The following is a 14,490-nucleotide window of genomic DNA, read 5'->3' as shown; positions in this document are numbered from 1 at the left end:
GACATTAGTAGGACCCCAAAAGGAGAGATGCGGGGAAGAATGCAGGGGTTTTTCTTGTTAGCTGCTGGGCGGAGTGGCCTGTGCACGGCCCCCCATCGCTCCCCATTCGGGGAGGATCCTGCACGACGGCCCCAAAGTCCACTCCTAGAAAATTAAGAGCAGATAAAGCAGTAGCTAAAATAAGATTTCTGGGTCAAAAATGAATTTCCTTCTTCTATCCTCTTTGTCTCCTGCTGGCATAGAAAATAAAAAATTAATTGTCCGTGAGTATTAGTCCATGTACATTTGCTACGTGACTGTCATCATTTTGCAAATTCATTAGGTCAGAAAAAGCAAGTCGAATATGCATTAATAGGAAATATTTCAGTAAATATCTTAGTTCCTAATTCAGTTCAATCGTGTGTGGGACTGAGGTGCGATCCTCATGGAATCTTTTCTCTGCCTTTCTCTCTAGTGTCCCGTCCCTTCCTCCCTCTCTTCCTCCCTCTTTCCCACCTTCTTTCTGTCTTATTTTCCAGTTCTTTCTTCCTGTTCTTTCTCCTGGTTGCCTTCCTTTTAAAATGTATTCATTCATTTACATGATGCTTATTAACTGAGCAGAAGGTGTAGACCGGCTCTGTTGTAGAGTATGAGGGCATTGCAGTTTGGAGACAGATACAACCTGTCTATGATATGTTAGTGGTTATTCCTCCATTTTATTCTAAAATTAAAACTTTTATACAGTAAGAATCATATCTGATATTTGCTAGTAACTAAAGTCTGTAAGTTTGGTTAGAATATAATGATTGGCATTTTAATTTGGCTCAGACACCAAATTCATTCACTAGAAATTTCAAATTGGCCATTTTAAACCTTCCTTGAAAGTTTGCGTTCAGCATTAACAAGCCTAAAATGCCTAAGGAATATTTTCTGGATGGCTTGATATCTATGTTTTTTATTATTAAAACACATACAAAACAAAAATCTTTGGATTAATGAGGTTATAAATCCAGCAACTCTATATAGCCTATTTTTCTGTTCATTAGCAGAATCATTTTTCCAGTGTCAACATCTGGGGTTACTGAGATGGGCCAGCCAGTCCCACTTCCACATGCGGGTTCCTGGGACTTGTTTCTCGCATTGGTTGGGTTGGAAGAAGTTAAACATTTTCTCGGACAAGGTATTGCTCCCTCCATGGGAGGGAGACCAGTCACGTCTCCTGGGAACCCTTTGGGAGAAGATGGTCTGGCCTTGCAGGGCCAGGTCCCAGGCACAGAAGCAAGAGACCGGACCTGCCAGAAGCGAAGACCACGTTTCACTTCCCCAGTGGAAGAGAAGGCGGCCCGATCCCAGCTGTGGGCAGAGAGGTCTTGAGAGGAGAGAAAAGGGGGCCAGGAAGCAACCGAAACAGAGCAGAACACAAAAGTCGCGGGGCTGTGAGGACCGGGATGGAAGAGGAAGCCGATGGAAGTGCGTTCATCACCTACCCAGCTAAATCTGCTCAGGGACAGTCCTCTCCCCTGCATGAGGAAGAACAAAGAAATAATGACATGGTGGTCAGTGAAGGGAAAGTCCTTTCAATAAACGGGAAACACAATGAAAGCACGGTAGAGCTGAGGTGGTAAAAACAGGTTCCACCCGGAGCTCCGAGGGGGCTGCAGGCTCAGGGCCCCAGCAGCTGTGCAGCGGTGGGAGAGGCAGGAGGGTGCATGGATCTGCCGACCTGTTCTACTTGGCAGCCGCAAGGCAACTCATTTTGGGATGAATTCAGGTAGCTCTGAGCCTAGCTCTCTCTTTGGTACGTTACGGGATTTTAGAGAAGGTCTATCAGTAAAGTGATGACTAATCAAAACATTCCAAGGTCTTACCTTTCCCTGCGATGGGGGTGGAGTGCGAGGCGTCACCTGGAAAGACACAGAGAACCATGGGCTGCATCGGGAGCCCCGTGCGGCTGCCCATCTCCTACCCGGCGCCTGCCCGCCGAGGGGGCCAGCAACCACCACCGTCAGAAGCACCCGGGCGCCTGCCCGCCGAGGGGGGCCAGCACCCACCACCGTCAGAAGCACCCGGGCGCCTGCCCGCCGAGGGTGGCCAGCACCCACCACCGTCAGAAGCACCTGGGCGCCTGCCCGCCGAGGGTGGCCAGCACCCATCAGCCGTCAGAAGCACCCGGGCGCCTGCCCGCTGAGGGTGGCCAGCACCCACCACCGTCAGAAGCACCTGGGCGCCTGCCCGCTGAGGGGGGCCAGCACCCACCACCGTCAGAAGCACCCGGGCGCCTGCCCGCTGAGGGTGGCCAGCACCCACCACCGTCAGAAGCACCTGGGCGCCCAGCCTCCCCATTTCTGTCCTAGTTGGTCAAGAAGTATAGACCTGAGACTGGAAATATTCTAGATGATGCAGATCCTCCAGGGCACTCAGAAAGTGCTTCAGAGAACAGAAAACGCCTCCCAGAGGCTCCGTAGCTGGGGAATGGGCCCATCCTGGGACAGAGGGATGATGCTCACCCGCCCTCATTGATGGAGGCAGCGAACTTTGCCTCACTGTGAGCCCTTTCAGGGGCTGGAAGCAGCAGGTCCTCTGACATTCAGAGCTTCCAAGGGGATGCCCCCAGGTCTGCAGCTCCTGAACGCACTTATCAAATACGACCATAAAATGCTGCACTGAGATCTTGGAATTAGAGGCCTGTGGTTTTATTGTTTTTAATAAGTCTTCGTTTTGCATGGCACTTTTAGGTTTACAGAAAAACTGTGCGGAAATTAGTTTCTACATACCCCGAACAGTTTCCCTTATTAGCAACACGGCATCAGGGTCTCTCGGTGCCCTGCATTCTACAGGTTTGGACAAGTGCGTGCTCTTCAGACACCACTGCAGCCTCGTCAGAGCAGGTTCGCTGCCCTAAAATTGCCCTGTGCGCTCTCTGCTGTCCCCTCCCCTCCCAGCCCATGGCAAGAGCCCTCTATGGGTTGCAAAGCCTGTGTTTTTGGGTTAAGCGTTACATGGGAGTCTAATCTCAAGAGAAGTGAGCTGTCTGGAGAACGCACAGAGCGCACCGTGCAATCCGTGGCGGGAAGTGCTTGTTTGGAACTCGCGATCGGGTGCGAGGGGGGAGTTCCCCGGCCAGCCTCACCCTGATGAGGGCCCCGGTACCACCCCCGAACATACGAACGTCCTGTGTGCGTGACAGCAGCGGCCGGCACCCCTCCTCCCCTCACAGTTGCTACCTCCTCCCACAGATCGTCACTTACAATGTTCTTGAAGAAGTGGACTACGGGGTTTTCATCTTGAGTCCGGCCGTGTGACTTCTGGGGCAGGGAGCCGTAGTGAGCAGTTCTTGCCGCGTGGTGTGAGTCCTGAAAGACAAAGGAGCAGTGACCTCAGGACCAGTCCAGAGTCCCTGCGACTTGTCCCCCTCAGGGAAGCTGGATCTCTCCTCCTTTGTGATCTGGATTTTTTAAGGGCTTTCTACTAGGAGGCTGCAGTTGAGCCACCCGACACAGCCGGGGCAGCTACGGGCTGGCAGCAGCAGGTTTGGGTGTGCGACTTGCTGGGCAGAGATTTCTGTCACCGACTTAGTGGGTGGTTCTCATGAAGGTGTGTAAGCAAATAGAGGCGACGTGACGGTAACTCAAGGGGGATTCCATCTGAGATAGGGTCAGGTTCGGCAAAGCATTGAGAGAAAAATGTTATTATCCACAGGCTTCTGGGTTGAATACAGGAAAATGCTCAGGGAAGACACAGAAAAGCACACGACAGCATGAGGCTCATGGGCTTTGACGCGGCTGCGTAACATGAGCTGGTCTCCGCTTCTCAAAGTAAGTGTCTCACGCCACCCCGCCACCGGCCTGACTCGGGACGATCACTTCTACATCTCGAGTAAGAGGAAGTGGAGAGGGAGGAACGGCTGGGCGTGAGTGCCCTGGGCCGACTGGTAATCAACAGAACCAGAACGTTCCAGGTCGGTAGAGATTGCATAGAAGATACGGAGTGGTAAGTGCTGCAAGAGTTTAGCTCACAGCGGAGGGAAGGGAAGAGCCATGTGCCCAGGGGGCAGGGGATGCAGGGGACGAAGGGGTCACAGGGGATGCAGGGGACACAGAGGACGCAGGGGTCACAGGGGACGCAGGGGACGAAGGGGGCGAAGGGGTCACAGGGGACGCAGGGATGCTGCAGCTCTTGCAGACTTCATGCACTGTCTGCTTGGCTCCCAGTTCAACTGCAAAGGCCCAACAGCAGTGAACACGCACCAGGCAAGAGGGCCGACCACGAGTTCTCAGAAAAGCAAAGGAAAGGGACTCAGGAGGAGCTTGGGAGATTGATTTCGTCAATTTCCCCCTCACTTTCTCACTGTGGCTCCCAGATCCTACTTGTTCAGAAACAGCCTGCATGTAAAGAGCCCATACCTCAGGCAGGATCGAATTTCTGGAGATCAGAGGAGCTCTGGCCCCAGCATTCTGGCTGCGCCCCGTCAACACAGAACACAGCGGAAGCAGATCAGTTAAATGCACTGAAGTCAATGGAAGCATTTCCTTCCAGTCTCTTGGCTCTGTGCACATTGATTGGACCCCTTGTTGTTCAGAAGACAGTTTTGCCACCAAAGGCCTGAAGTGCGCTTCTCTGGGATTTACGGTAGTGCACGGAACGGTGGAATTCAGTGGGTGATAGCTGCATGCTGCAGCCACAAAGGACAATGTTTGCAGAGTGTGCAGCGTTTCAATGTTCAGAGATGAACATTGAGCCCAGATGGGGGTCTCCACACAGCACACATCAGGTCTGAAGTTTTGCTGGCACTGGACTCTTTCTTCTGCCCTCCTTCCCTACTCGATCCTCTTCAAAGCAGCGGTTCCCAACATTTTTGGCACCAGGGATGGGTTTCGTGGAAGACAATTTTTCCATGGATGGGGGTGGGGGAATGGTTTTGGGATGAAACTGTTCCACCTCAGATCATCAGGCATTAGATTCTCATTAGGAGTGCACAACTTCGATCCCTCGAACACGCCGTTCCCAGTAGGGTTTGCTCTCCTATGGGAATCTGGTGCCAACGCTGACCTGACAGGAGGCAGAGCTCAGGAGATAATCTCACTCAACCACCGCTCGCCTGCTACTGTGCGCCTCGGTTCCTAACAGGCCACAGACCAGTACCAGTCCAGGGCCTGGGAGTTGGGGACCCCTGTTTCAAACGTTTCTTGCCCTCACCCCCAGACTACTAACAGCTCCCCTGCTGCCTGTGAGGCTCCCTGCCCTGCCCATCCTTCAGGGGGAAGCCAAAGCTCTTCATTCCCTGGGCCCTAATGTGGGGAGGCTTCCTGTCCACCTTCCCAGCATTCAGCACCCAGAGCAGAGCAAGCTTCCTGAAACAGAAGCAACACGGATGTCCCTCTCCTTCCAGTGTCCCGTGGCCGCCCTTGCCCACAGCGGGAGCCCTGTTACTCTGGGCGCTTCTGAGGGCCCTTCGCTCTGGCTGCAGTCCTGCCAGGAGCCTGAGCCCCAGCCTCAGCTCTCCTCCCACCTGCCCTGGCTGCCTAGCATCCATCCCTTGCCCTGGGTCACGCGCCTATGCCCTGGCCCCGCCCATCTTCCATATGGACGGGCTGCGTATCCCCTGCTCTGGGCCTTGCGCAGGGTCCTTTCTGTCCACAAGGCCCTTCCTTCTCCCCTCTGGAACCTCCTCAGGGCCCAGGGCAAAGGCGTCTCCCATGCATAGGGCCTGCTCAGCACTGCGAGCTCTGTTTTTTGCACCCCTTGCCTATGGCCTCCCCTGTGACAGAGTTGCAGGCACAGCACGGCGTAACCATGAGCTGCTCGTCCCTCTCTGCCCGGGGCCTCATTACTTCCCAACTAAATGCCGGGGGCCAGGCATGGTCCACGTTCTGAAGATACCGCAAAAGTGAAGCAGACAGAATTCCTGCCTGAGAGATTTTGAATGCATGAGGAATGAAAGAGGGATCCCATTTTGGCTGGGCGTGGTGGCTCACGCCTGTAATCCTAGCATTTTGGGAGGCCGAGCCGGGCAGATTGCCTGAGGTTAGGAGTTTGAGACCAGCCTGGGCAATATGGTGAAACCCCGTCTCTACTAAAATACAAAAAATTAGCCAGGCTTGGCATCGTGTGCCTATAGTCCCAGCTTCAGGGGGCCGAGGCAGGAGAATTGCTTGAATCTGTGAGGTGGAGGTTGCAGTGAGCTGAGATTGCGCCACTGCACTCCAGCCTGGATGACAAAGCGAGACTTTGTCTCCAAAAAAAAAATATCCCATTTTATCCCTTGGATTTCTTAGTGATCAGCACTCCATATTTTACTAGTTGTCTTTCCCATTTTGTGCCCTTGTTGGTTAATGATTCTCATTCCTGGTGAGATTGTCAACCTCTCTCAGACACAGAGCACAGCTCCCAGACTCTTCACAGAAGGCCACTGGCGCTCTGCATGTGGCCGGCGCTCCAAGGCGGGTACCCCTCTGTTTACTGACACCTCCACCTTCTCACGCACAGAGGAGTGGAGTTTGCATGCTCAGTTTCCTCCCAGGCGGGTGCTGTGGGCTTCTGAACGTGAGGATGTCAGAAGGGCCGGGGACATTGGAGTCCTAATAAAAATCCCTGATTCTTCGTATTCCAACTCATTCTCTCTGTGAATTCTGCAAGAATCCAAGGAATTCTCTGATTCTCCTTGTGTCATGTAATCTTTTATCGAATACTTCTCTGCGTTCAGTCACCAGTTGTATTTAGTCACCACTAACCAGCCTTGTACCTTCTCCTCAAACCGTGAGAGAAGGGGTGTAAAATTATGAACCAAAAAACAAAATGGAAGAGACAGGAAATTGTGTAAACTTTAGGACGTACATCTTTAAGTGTTATGTCTACCAGACGAAGTTACTTATTAGCTTCTACTCCAATGGGCTGAAATCACTGACACAGCTCATAGTCTAGGGCAAGCCATGCTGCCCTTGGTGTTTGGGTAGCACTTCTCCACTTCTCCACTTCTTCACTTCTTCATTTCTCCACTTCTCCACTTCTTCACTTCTCTACTTCTCCACTTCTCCGCTTCTCTGCTTCTCCACTTCTTCGTTTCTCCACTTCTCCACTTCTTCACTTCTTCATTTCTCCACTTCTCTACTTCTTCACTTCTCCGCTTCTCCACTTCTCCACTTCTTCATTTCTTCATTTCTCCACTTCTCCACTTCTTCATTTCTCCACTTCTCCACTTCTCCACTTCTTCATTTCTCCACTTCTCCACTTCTCCGCTTCTCCACTTCTTCGTTTCTCCACTTCTCTACTTCTTCGTTTCTCCACTTCTCCGCTTCTCCACTTCTTCATTTCTCCAATTCTCCACTTCTCCGCTTCTCCACTTCTCCACTTCTTCATTTCTCCACTTCTCCGCTTCTCCACTTCTCCACTTCTTCATTTCTCCACTTCTTCACTTCTCCGCTTCTCCACTTCTTTTCTCCACTTCTCCACTTCTCTACTTCTTCACTTCTCCACTTCTCCACTTCTTCATTTCTTCTTTTCTCCACTTCTCCACTTCTTCACTTCTCTACTTCTCCACTTCTTCGTTTCTTCACTTCTCCACTTCTTCACTTCTCCGCTTCTCCACTTCTCCATTTCTCCACTTCTCTACTTCTCCACTTCTTCGTTTCTCCACTTCTCCATTTCTCCACTTCTCCACTTCTCCGCTTCTCCACTTCTCCATTTCTCCACTTCTCTACTTCTCCACTTCTTCGTTTCTCCACTTCTCCATTTCTCCACTTCTCTACTTCTCCACTTCTTCGTTTCTCCACTTCTCCACTTCTCCACTTCTTCACTTCTCCGCTTCTCCGCTTCTCCACTTCTCCACTTCTTCATTTCTTCATTTCTCCACTTCTCCACTTCTTCACTTCTCTACTTCTCCACTTCTTTGTTTCTCCACTTCTCCACTTCTCCACTTCTTCACTTCTCCACTTCTCTACTTCTCCACTTCTTCGTTTCTCCACTTCTTCACTTCTCCACTTCTCCATTTCTCCACTTCTCCACTTCTCTACTTCTCCACTTCTTCGTTTCTCCACTTCTTCACTTCTCCACTTCTCCACTTCTTCACTTCTCCACTTCTCCACTTCTTCATTTCTCCACTTCTTCACTTCTCCACTTCTCCATTTCTCCACTTCTCTACTTCTCTACTTCTCCACTTCTTCATTTCTCCACTTCTCCATTTCTCCATTTCTCCACTTCTTCGTTTCTCTACTTCTCCACTTCTCTACTTCTCCATTTCTTCGTTTCTCCACTTCTTCGTTTCTCCACTTCTCCACCTCTTCGTTTCTCCACTTCTCCTCTTCTCCACTTCTCCATTTCTCTAGATGCTGAACTTTGGATTTTGAGTCACAGAAACATCGTTGACCTTTAAATCACTCATCCTGTGATTAAACTAGAAAAATGCCTTAAACTTTTTAAGTTTCTAAAGAAAAAACTTAGGCTTAGGTCAGGATTTTAAAGAAGTGAATGCTCAGTCACGCTATGCAGATCTCAGAGGATTTTACAACTTGCCATGTTGTCAGAGATTCAATGGAGAATTACATAGATAATGCCTCACATGTGAATTAGGAATACCAGCTTTAAATGATAAAAGAAAAATGATATACTTTGGTAAGTGACTGTTATAATGAATATATTGGTCACTACACTGGTGAGGAAAAGGTAGTTTAAATCTTTTGAGGTACACATGGTGTTGGTAGGTTTTATTTGAGCTCTTGGAGCTATCATCACGGTCAGAAAAGTCTATGAAAAAGGCAGTTGGTTTATTGGTGGTCCTCACACAGAACTAAGAATGCAGTGAGCATCAACTGTTTGCTGAATTAACGTGTAGGCTGTTTAGTTCACTTTTAATACAGAACTGACACTGGTCTTCAGTGAATGGAATTGTTATCATGAGATCATACACATTTTTCGGTTATAGATGCATTGAAGAGTGACTGAACTAGGATTCTGACTTGGGCTTTTAGCCATAGATCATTAGTTGCACAGATAATTTGAAGCAGTCTTATATTTGTGTTGTTATACCATAGATGTAATGACCTATTACTGATAGGACATTTAGTCAATTATATGTCTATAGCCAAGTAATGAACAATTAAAAAACAACATTAAAAATTATTATATAGAATAGCATCAAGGAAACAAAATATTAGGTATACATTTAGCAAAAAGGTACAGAACTTTAATGCTAACACTAGAAAAAGCTGGTGGAAGAAATCAAAGAGAACTTAAATAAACAGAGACATACTCTGTTCATGGATTAGAAGACTTAACATAGTAAAACTATGATTCTTTCCCCAAATTGATCTACAGGTTTAATGCAATTCCAATTCAAATTCCAGCAAGGTTTTGTTTAGAGACAGGTGGATTCTAAAACTGTATGGAAATCCAAGGGAGCAAAAATAGCCAAACAATTGTGAAAAGGACACATAAAGTGAGAGAAACTCATTACCTGGTTCTAAGATTGACTATGCAGCTATGGTAACTGAGGACCTGTAGTGTTAGAAGAAGGACAGGCACGTAGAATAACGGACAAAATGGAGCTCAGAAATAGACTCACCCAAATCTGACCAGCCAATTCCTGGCAAAGATCATTCAATGGAAAAAACTGTCTTCTCAACAAACAAAACAGCATTGAAACAATTCAACATCCATATGTTTAAAAAAAAAAAAAAAAAAAACCCACAAAAAAACATTTTAACCCCAATCCACACCTTACATAAGATTGAACTCAAAATAGATCATAGATTGTTATTCATGATGTAAAACTATAAAATTTTAGAAGTAGCCATAGGAGAAAAATCTTCCTGACCAGTGTAGACAACAAGTTCTTAGACCTGACACCAAAACATCATCTATGAAAGGAAAAATGGACAAATTGGACCTCATCCAAATTTAAAAACTTTTGTTTTACAAAAGACACCGTCAAGAGAATAAAAAGACAAGCTACATACAGAGAGAAAATATTTGCAAATTACATTATCTAACAAAGGACTTGAAAGCAGAATCTGTAAAGGACTCTCAAGACTCAACCAGAAGAAAACAAACAATTTGGTTTAAAAATGGACCAAACACTTGAATAAACACTTCAGCAAAGAGGACATAGGGAGGGTGAATAAGCAGATGAAAAGATGTTGGACATCATCATCAGCATCAGGAAAACACAAATCAAAACCGTGAGGTGATACCGCACCGTTAGAATGGCTGAAATAAAAACCGCCGACATTCCCAAGTGCTGGTTAGGATGTGGAGCCACCTGAGCCCTCATGGATTACCTTGGGAACACGAACTGTCACTCCTGGAAACAATTTGGCAGTGTCTTAGAAAGTTAACCCTAAACTTTCCATGTGACCCTGTAATTCCATTTCCTGCTTTAAATACTAAAGGATAAATTACATGTTTTTGTAAACGGTTTTTATAACGAATATATTGGCCACCCATCTTTTGAGGGAAAAGTAATTTAAATTTTTATAAAAACATATATTTACACAATAACCTGTACATGAATGTTCACAGCAGCTAAACTCACTAGATTTCACTAAAAACTGTCAACAACCCGAATGCTCTTGAGAGGCTGAAGGGTTAAACACACCATGTTGTATCCAGGCATGAAATACTATTTGGCAATAAAAATGCAAACTCTAGATACAGGCAACAGCCTAGAGGCAGCTCCAAGGAATCTTGCTGAGTAAAAGCCGCCATTCTAAAAGGTTTTATACAGTGTGATCTTATTTCTATGACATGCTGGAAAAGGCTGACCTATATTGGGGGAGGTCAGAGCTGGGGGGTAGGGAATGGGGGGAAGGTGCAGTGTGGACCACGAGGGAAGGGGAGGTGGGAGGCTTTGGGGTTGTGTGTCCTTATTATGACGGTAGCTACACAAATCCATACGTGCATCACAACTCATAGAACTGTACTCCCAAAGCAAGCCCATTTTGTTCATTATTTTGTGAACTAGAATAAGGTCATTTAACGTGACCTGTCATTGTAGAGCCAGAAGTGGAATTCATGCGCGCATTGTTTCACTGTGCGAATTTTCGGATTGGCAGTCTCGGGTCTCCCCTGAGAGCGTTGGCATCTCCTTCTGCCTTGGGGCTCCTGCGGGCTCCCTGACCTTTGCCTAGAGTGTCCTCCCCTTCCAAATGTCTCTGTTTTGGGAAAATATAGCCTCTTTTGGCTGCAACCCTCATCTGGCATTGGATTGTCCTTTTTAGCTTTCTGCAAGCATCTTCCCTCTTCAGCTAGATTTTAATCTTTCAGAGGAAAAAAGAAAAACTTCTGTGGGATCCCCAAAGCTTCTGGCATCTGACTCACACAGTGGAGCTCAGCAGACAGAAGGTGGCGGAGGAACGAAAGCCCTCCATGGCAGTCTTGTGAAACAGCTTTGCCGCAGGGAGCTGGGAGGCTCCAGCCCGGGCCTGACACCACCTGTGCGGCCTTGAGCAAGCAAGTCCCTGGGGCCCTGGGGCTCTGGTTCCTCACGGGTGAAATGATGGGACTGAAACAGAGGCTCTCCGAGTGTTCTGTTCTAGAATTTTACTAAGAAACCACCTTGGGAAAGTGCAAAGCCTGCGAGATTGGTCTCTGCTGAGCTTCCACATTGGTTGTCTCCTGAGACTCCAGACCTGGGTTTTGGTTGATGTTCCTAAAGAGCTTCTGTGCTGAGCACAGGAGGAAAAGCCCAGGGACACGCCTCAGGGTGGCGACGACCTCGGGCAGGGGACTGCGTGGTCCGCGTGGACGGGTGCTGCATCTGAGCCACTTTTTAAAAAGTAAATTTTTTACTGGGGTGAAACACACATAACATAAAACTTACCATTCTAACAATTTTTAAGTGTACAATTCAGTGGCATACATCACATTCGCACTGTTGTATAATGTGTCACCGCCATCCCTCTTTAGACCCTCTCCAGCTTCCCGAACTGAAACCTAGTTCCCATGAAACACTCACTCTCCATCCCTGGCCCAGCATTCAGGTCACTTTGTCTCTATGAACTGGGCCACCCTAGGGGCCTCCTATGCATGGAGCCACGCAGCGTCTGTCCTCTGGGGGTGGCTTAGTACACTTACCGCAGGGCCCTCCAGGCTCCCTGTGCTGCAGCCCGTCAGAACTCCCTTCCACTGTTAGGCTGAATGACATCCACTGCACCGTATGCACGGACTGCTTTCTGCTCATCCATTCACCCTCCTGGGAACTTCTGGGCTGTGTCCACATTTTGGCTGTAGTTCTGAGTCACCTTTTAAGCGACCCAGGCTCCCCCGAGTGACGCTGATCTGACTTGGCCATGACATTCCCATGCCCTCGGGTGACACACAGAAGAGACGCCCGAATGCCCTACGCTTCTTTCCCCAACAGCCTGCGGTAAAGCTGCCTGGCCAAGGTTCCCTTCTTCTTCGAAGGAATAGCAGCACACAGCACTGGGACCCTGACATCCTTGTGAAGGTCGAGGTGCATTTACATTTACGAGATGAGACGTACACACAGTATTAGGATGGCTTGGCTGAGAAGTGGGGCCCCGTGTCTGCCCCCACTTTCCAGTGAGTAGCTGACTGCAGGTCCATGCAATACAGCTTCAGTCACACGGGCCAGCAGGCAAGGTCAGAAGCAGCCCCATCCTTCAGGATCCTTGATCTGGGTCTGTGGTCCTTTCATGGAGCCCCTCGGCCCCTTCCTCACTGACCCCACAGCCCCTTGCTCACCACAAACCCTGCTCAGTTCAATTGTAGGAATGCACCACCACCTTCACGGCTTCCAGAGGGGCAGGAAATGTGATAAATGCAAGGTGTCAGTGGATTTTAAAAGCAGTATTTTGGGAGGTTTATTTTGCAATTTATGAGGAACGGGCACTTATTCTGTCACACCTTATGGTAAACAGGTTACCTGTTCCTAGGTGGGAGGAGCTGGGAGAAGATGCTAGGCCTTAAAGAAACAACAGGAGGAGGTGAGGGGAAGACGCAAGCTGGGTGGAACGCTTAGAGGGTGAAGGTGAACTCGAGTCACTTCCCAGACCAGCCACGGGGGACACTGAAGGGGGTGGCCCACACTCAAGCCTTCCCAGAGGAGACCGCTGAGGGCCTGAGCCAGCCTCGCAACCCAGCTTCCCCCGTCAGTCCCATCGGAAGTTCTGAGCCGCGGCCCCAGGAACACTTGTGCTGTATAAGGTCATCTTGAAAGTGAACTGAATGCTGAACTTCGGCTCTCTAGGAAAGAAAGGATTCCTGCTGTTAGGTTTAGGGTTTTTTTTCTTTTTTTTTTTTCTTTTATCTTTTTTTGAGACAGTCTCACTCTGTCTTCCAGGCTGAAGTGAAGTACAGTAGCCTGATCTTGGTTCACTGCAACCTCCACCTCCTGGGTTCAAGCGATTCTCATACCTCAGCCTCCCAAGTAGCTGGGATTACAGGCACGTACCAGCATGACTGGCTAATTTTTGTATTTTCAGTAGAGGCAGGTTTCATCATGTTGCCCAGGCTGGTCTTGAACTCCTGGCCTCAAGCGATCTGCCCACCTTGGCCTCCCAAAGTGCTGGGATTACAGGTGTGAGCCACTGCACACGGCCTGCTTAGTTTTTAGGACACACATTTAGTAATTCCCTGATATACTTTTAGTTGTACACACTAAGGTTTAAAAAAAGCCAAAACTGTGAACATGTTGGTTATTCATTGAGATTTGTGTCTCCATGGCCATCCCCAACCTGTTTCAAGTACTGCACTTTCTTTGTAGGTGATTAAAAGCAGAGGAAGAGCTAGGTGGTCAGTTGCACCATAAAATAAGAAATGGACTCAGATGCTGGGGGGCATCCTGCAATCTGTGTTTTGGCAGCTAGAGATGAGGCCAGGACATTCCTGCAAAATGTTTGGCTTATTTGGAGCTGAATACTTGGGACAAGTGAATAATTAAAAAATGACCTGATTTTAAAAAAGGAATATTTTCTATTGTTTAGAAAAATAATACATGCTCATATAAAGATATCACATGAAATAAGAAAGTTAAGAGTCTGTGGAAAAATTCTACCACTTAGCGATGACCCTGGTTTACACTTTGATGAGCACATTGTTAGACCTGGCTTTGTGCAAAACACAGACAAAATATGCAAATGCCGTTCAAAGTGATCATACTAGACACACCGTTTTCTGCACCTGAGTTTTCTTGGTTTACTCAACGGTGTCAAAAGCCTCTTCTTATCAGTAGAGGTTTGCATCACGGTTGATACAGCAACAACAAAATGACAAACTTTCGGTTGGTAAATATAATACCTTCCTGAAAAGTTTTTAAAATCATGGGAGGAAGACCATGGGTGGCCATTTATTTGTAAAAGAAATTCCTTTTTCCATGAGCCTGATTGTATGATTTTTGAAGAATTGTTTTCCTCATCACCAGCAGGCGGAGCTCCTGAGCACGGCACCCAGGCTGCTGCTGGGGCCCGTTTCTCTCCAGAAATCAGGAAGAGTTTGTTTGTTCTGTTTTGTTTCCACCACCCCCCGCCCTGCTTTCCAATTTGTTTTAAGGTCTGGGGA

The 14,490-nt window shown here is 48.1% G+C and overlaps 1 protein-coding gene across 4 annotated transcripts in view; it reads right to left on the bottom strand.

Moving 5' to 3' along the window:
• MBP (myelin basic protein) overlaps positions 1–14,490 on the bottom strand; it is a 152,188-nt gene that overhangs the window by 8,046 nt on the left and 129,652 nt on the right. For 2 of the 4 annotated variants that reach the window (XM_011754020.3, XM_071085882.1), the window contains 3 exons: positions 3,228–3,332; positions 1,848–1,883; positions 1,467–1,499 (listed from right to left, as the gene is read on the bottom strand). In XM_011754020.3, coding sequence (XP_011752322.2) covers positions 1,467–1,499; positions 1,848–1,883; positions 3,228–3,332 — 174 coding nt within the window. The remainder of the gene's footprint in view (positions 1–1,466; positions 1,500–1,847; positions 1,884–3,227; positions 3,333–14,490) is intronic. The other 2 variants (XM_011754021.3, XM_011754023.3) reach the window with 1 other exon arrangement.

Source organism: Macaca nemestrina, chromosome 19 (assembly GCF_043159975.1).
Source record: "Macaca nemestrina isolate mMacNem1 chromosome 19, mMacNem.hap1, whole genome shotgun sequence".
Taxonomy (NCBI): domain Eukaryota; kingdom Metazoa; phylum Chordata; class Mammalia; order Primates; family Cercopithecidae; genus Macaca; species Macaca nemestrina.
This window is presented reverse-complemented; position numbering and strand designations above follow the sequence as displayed.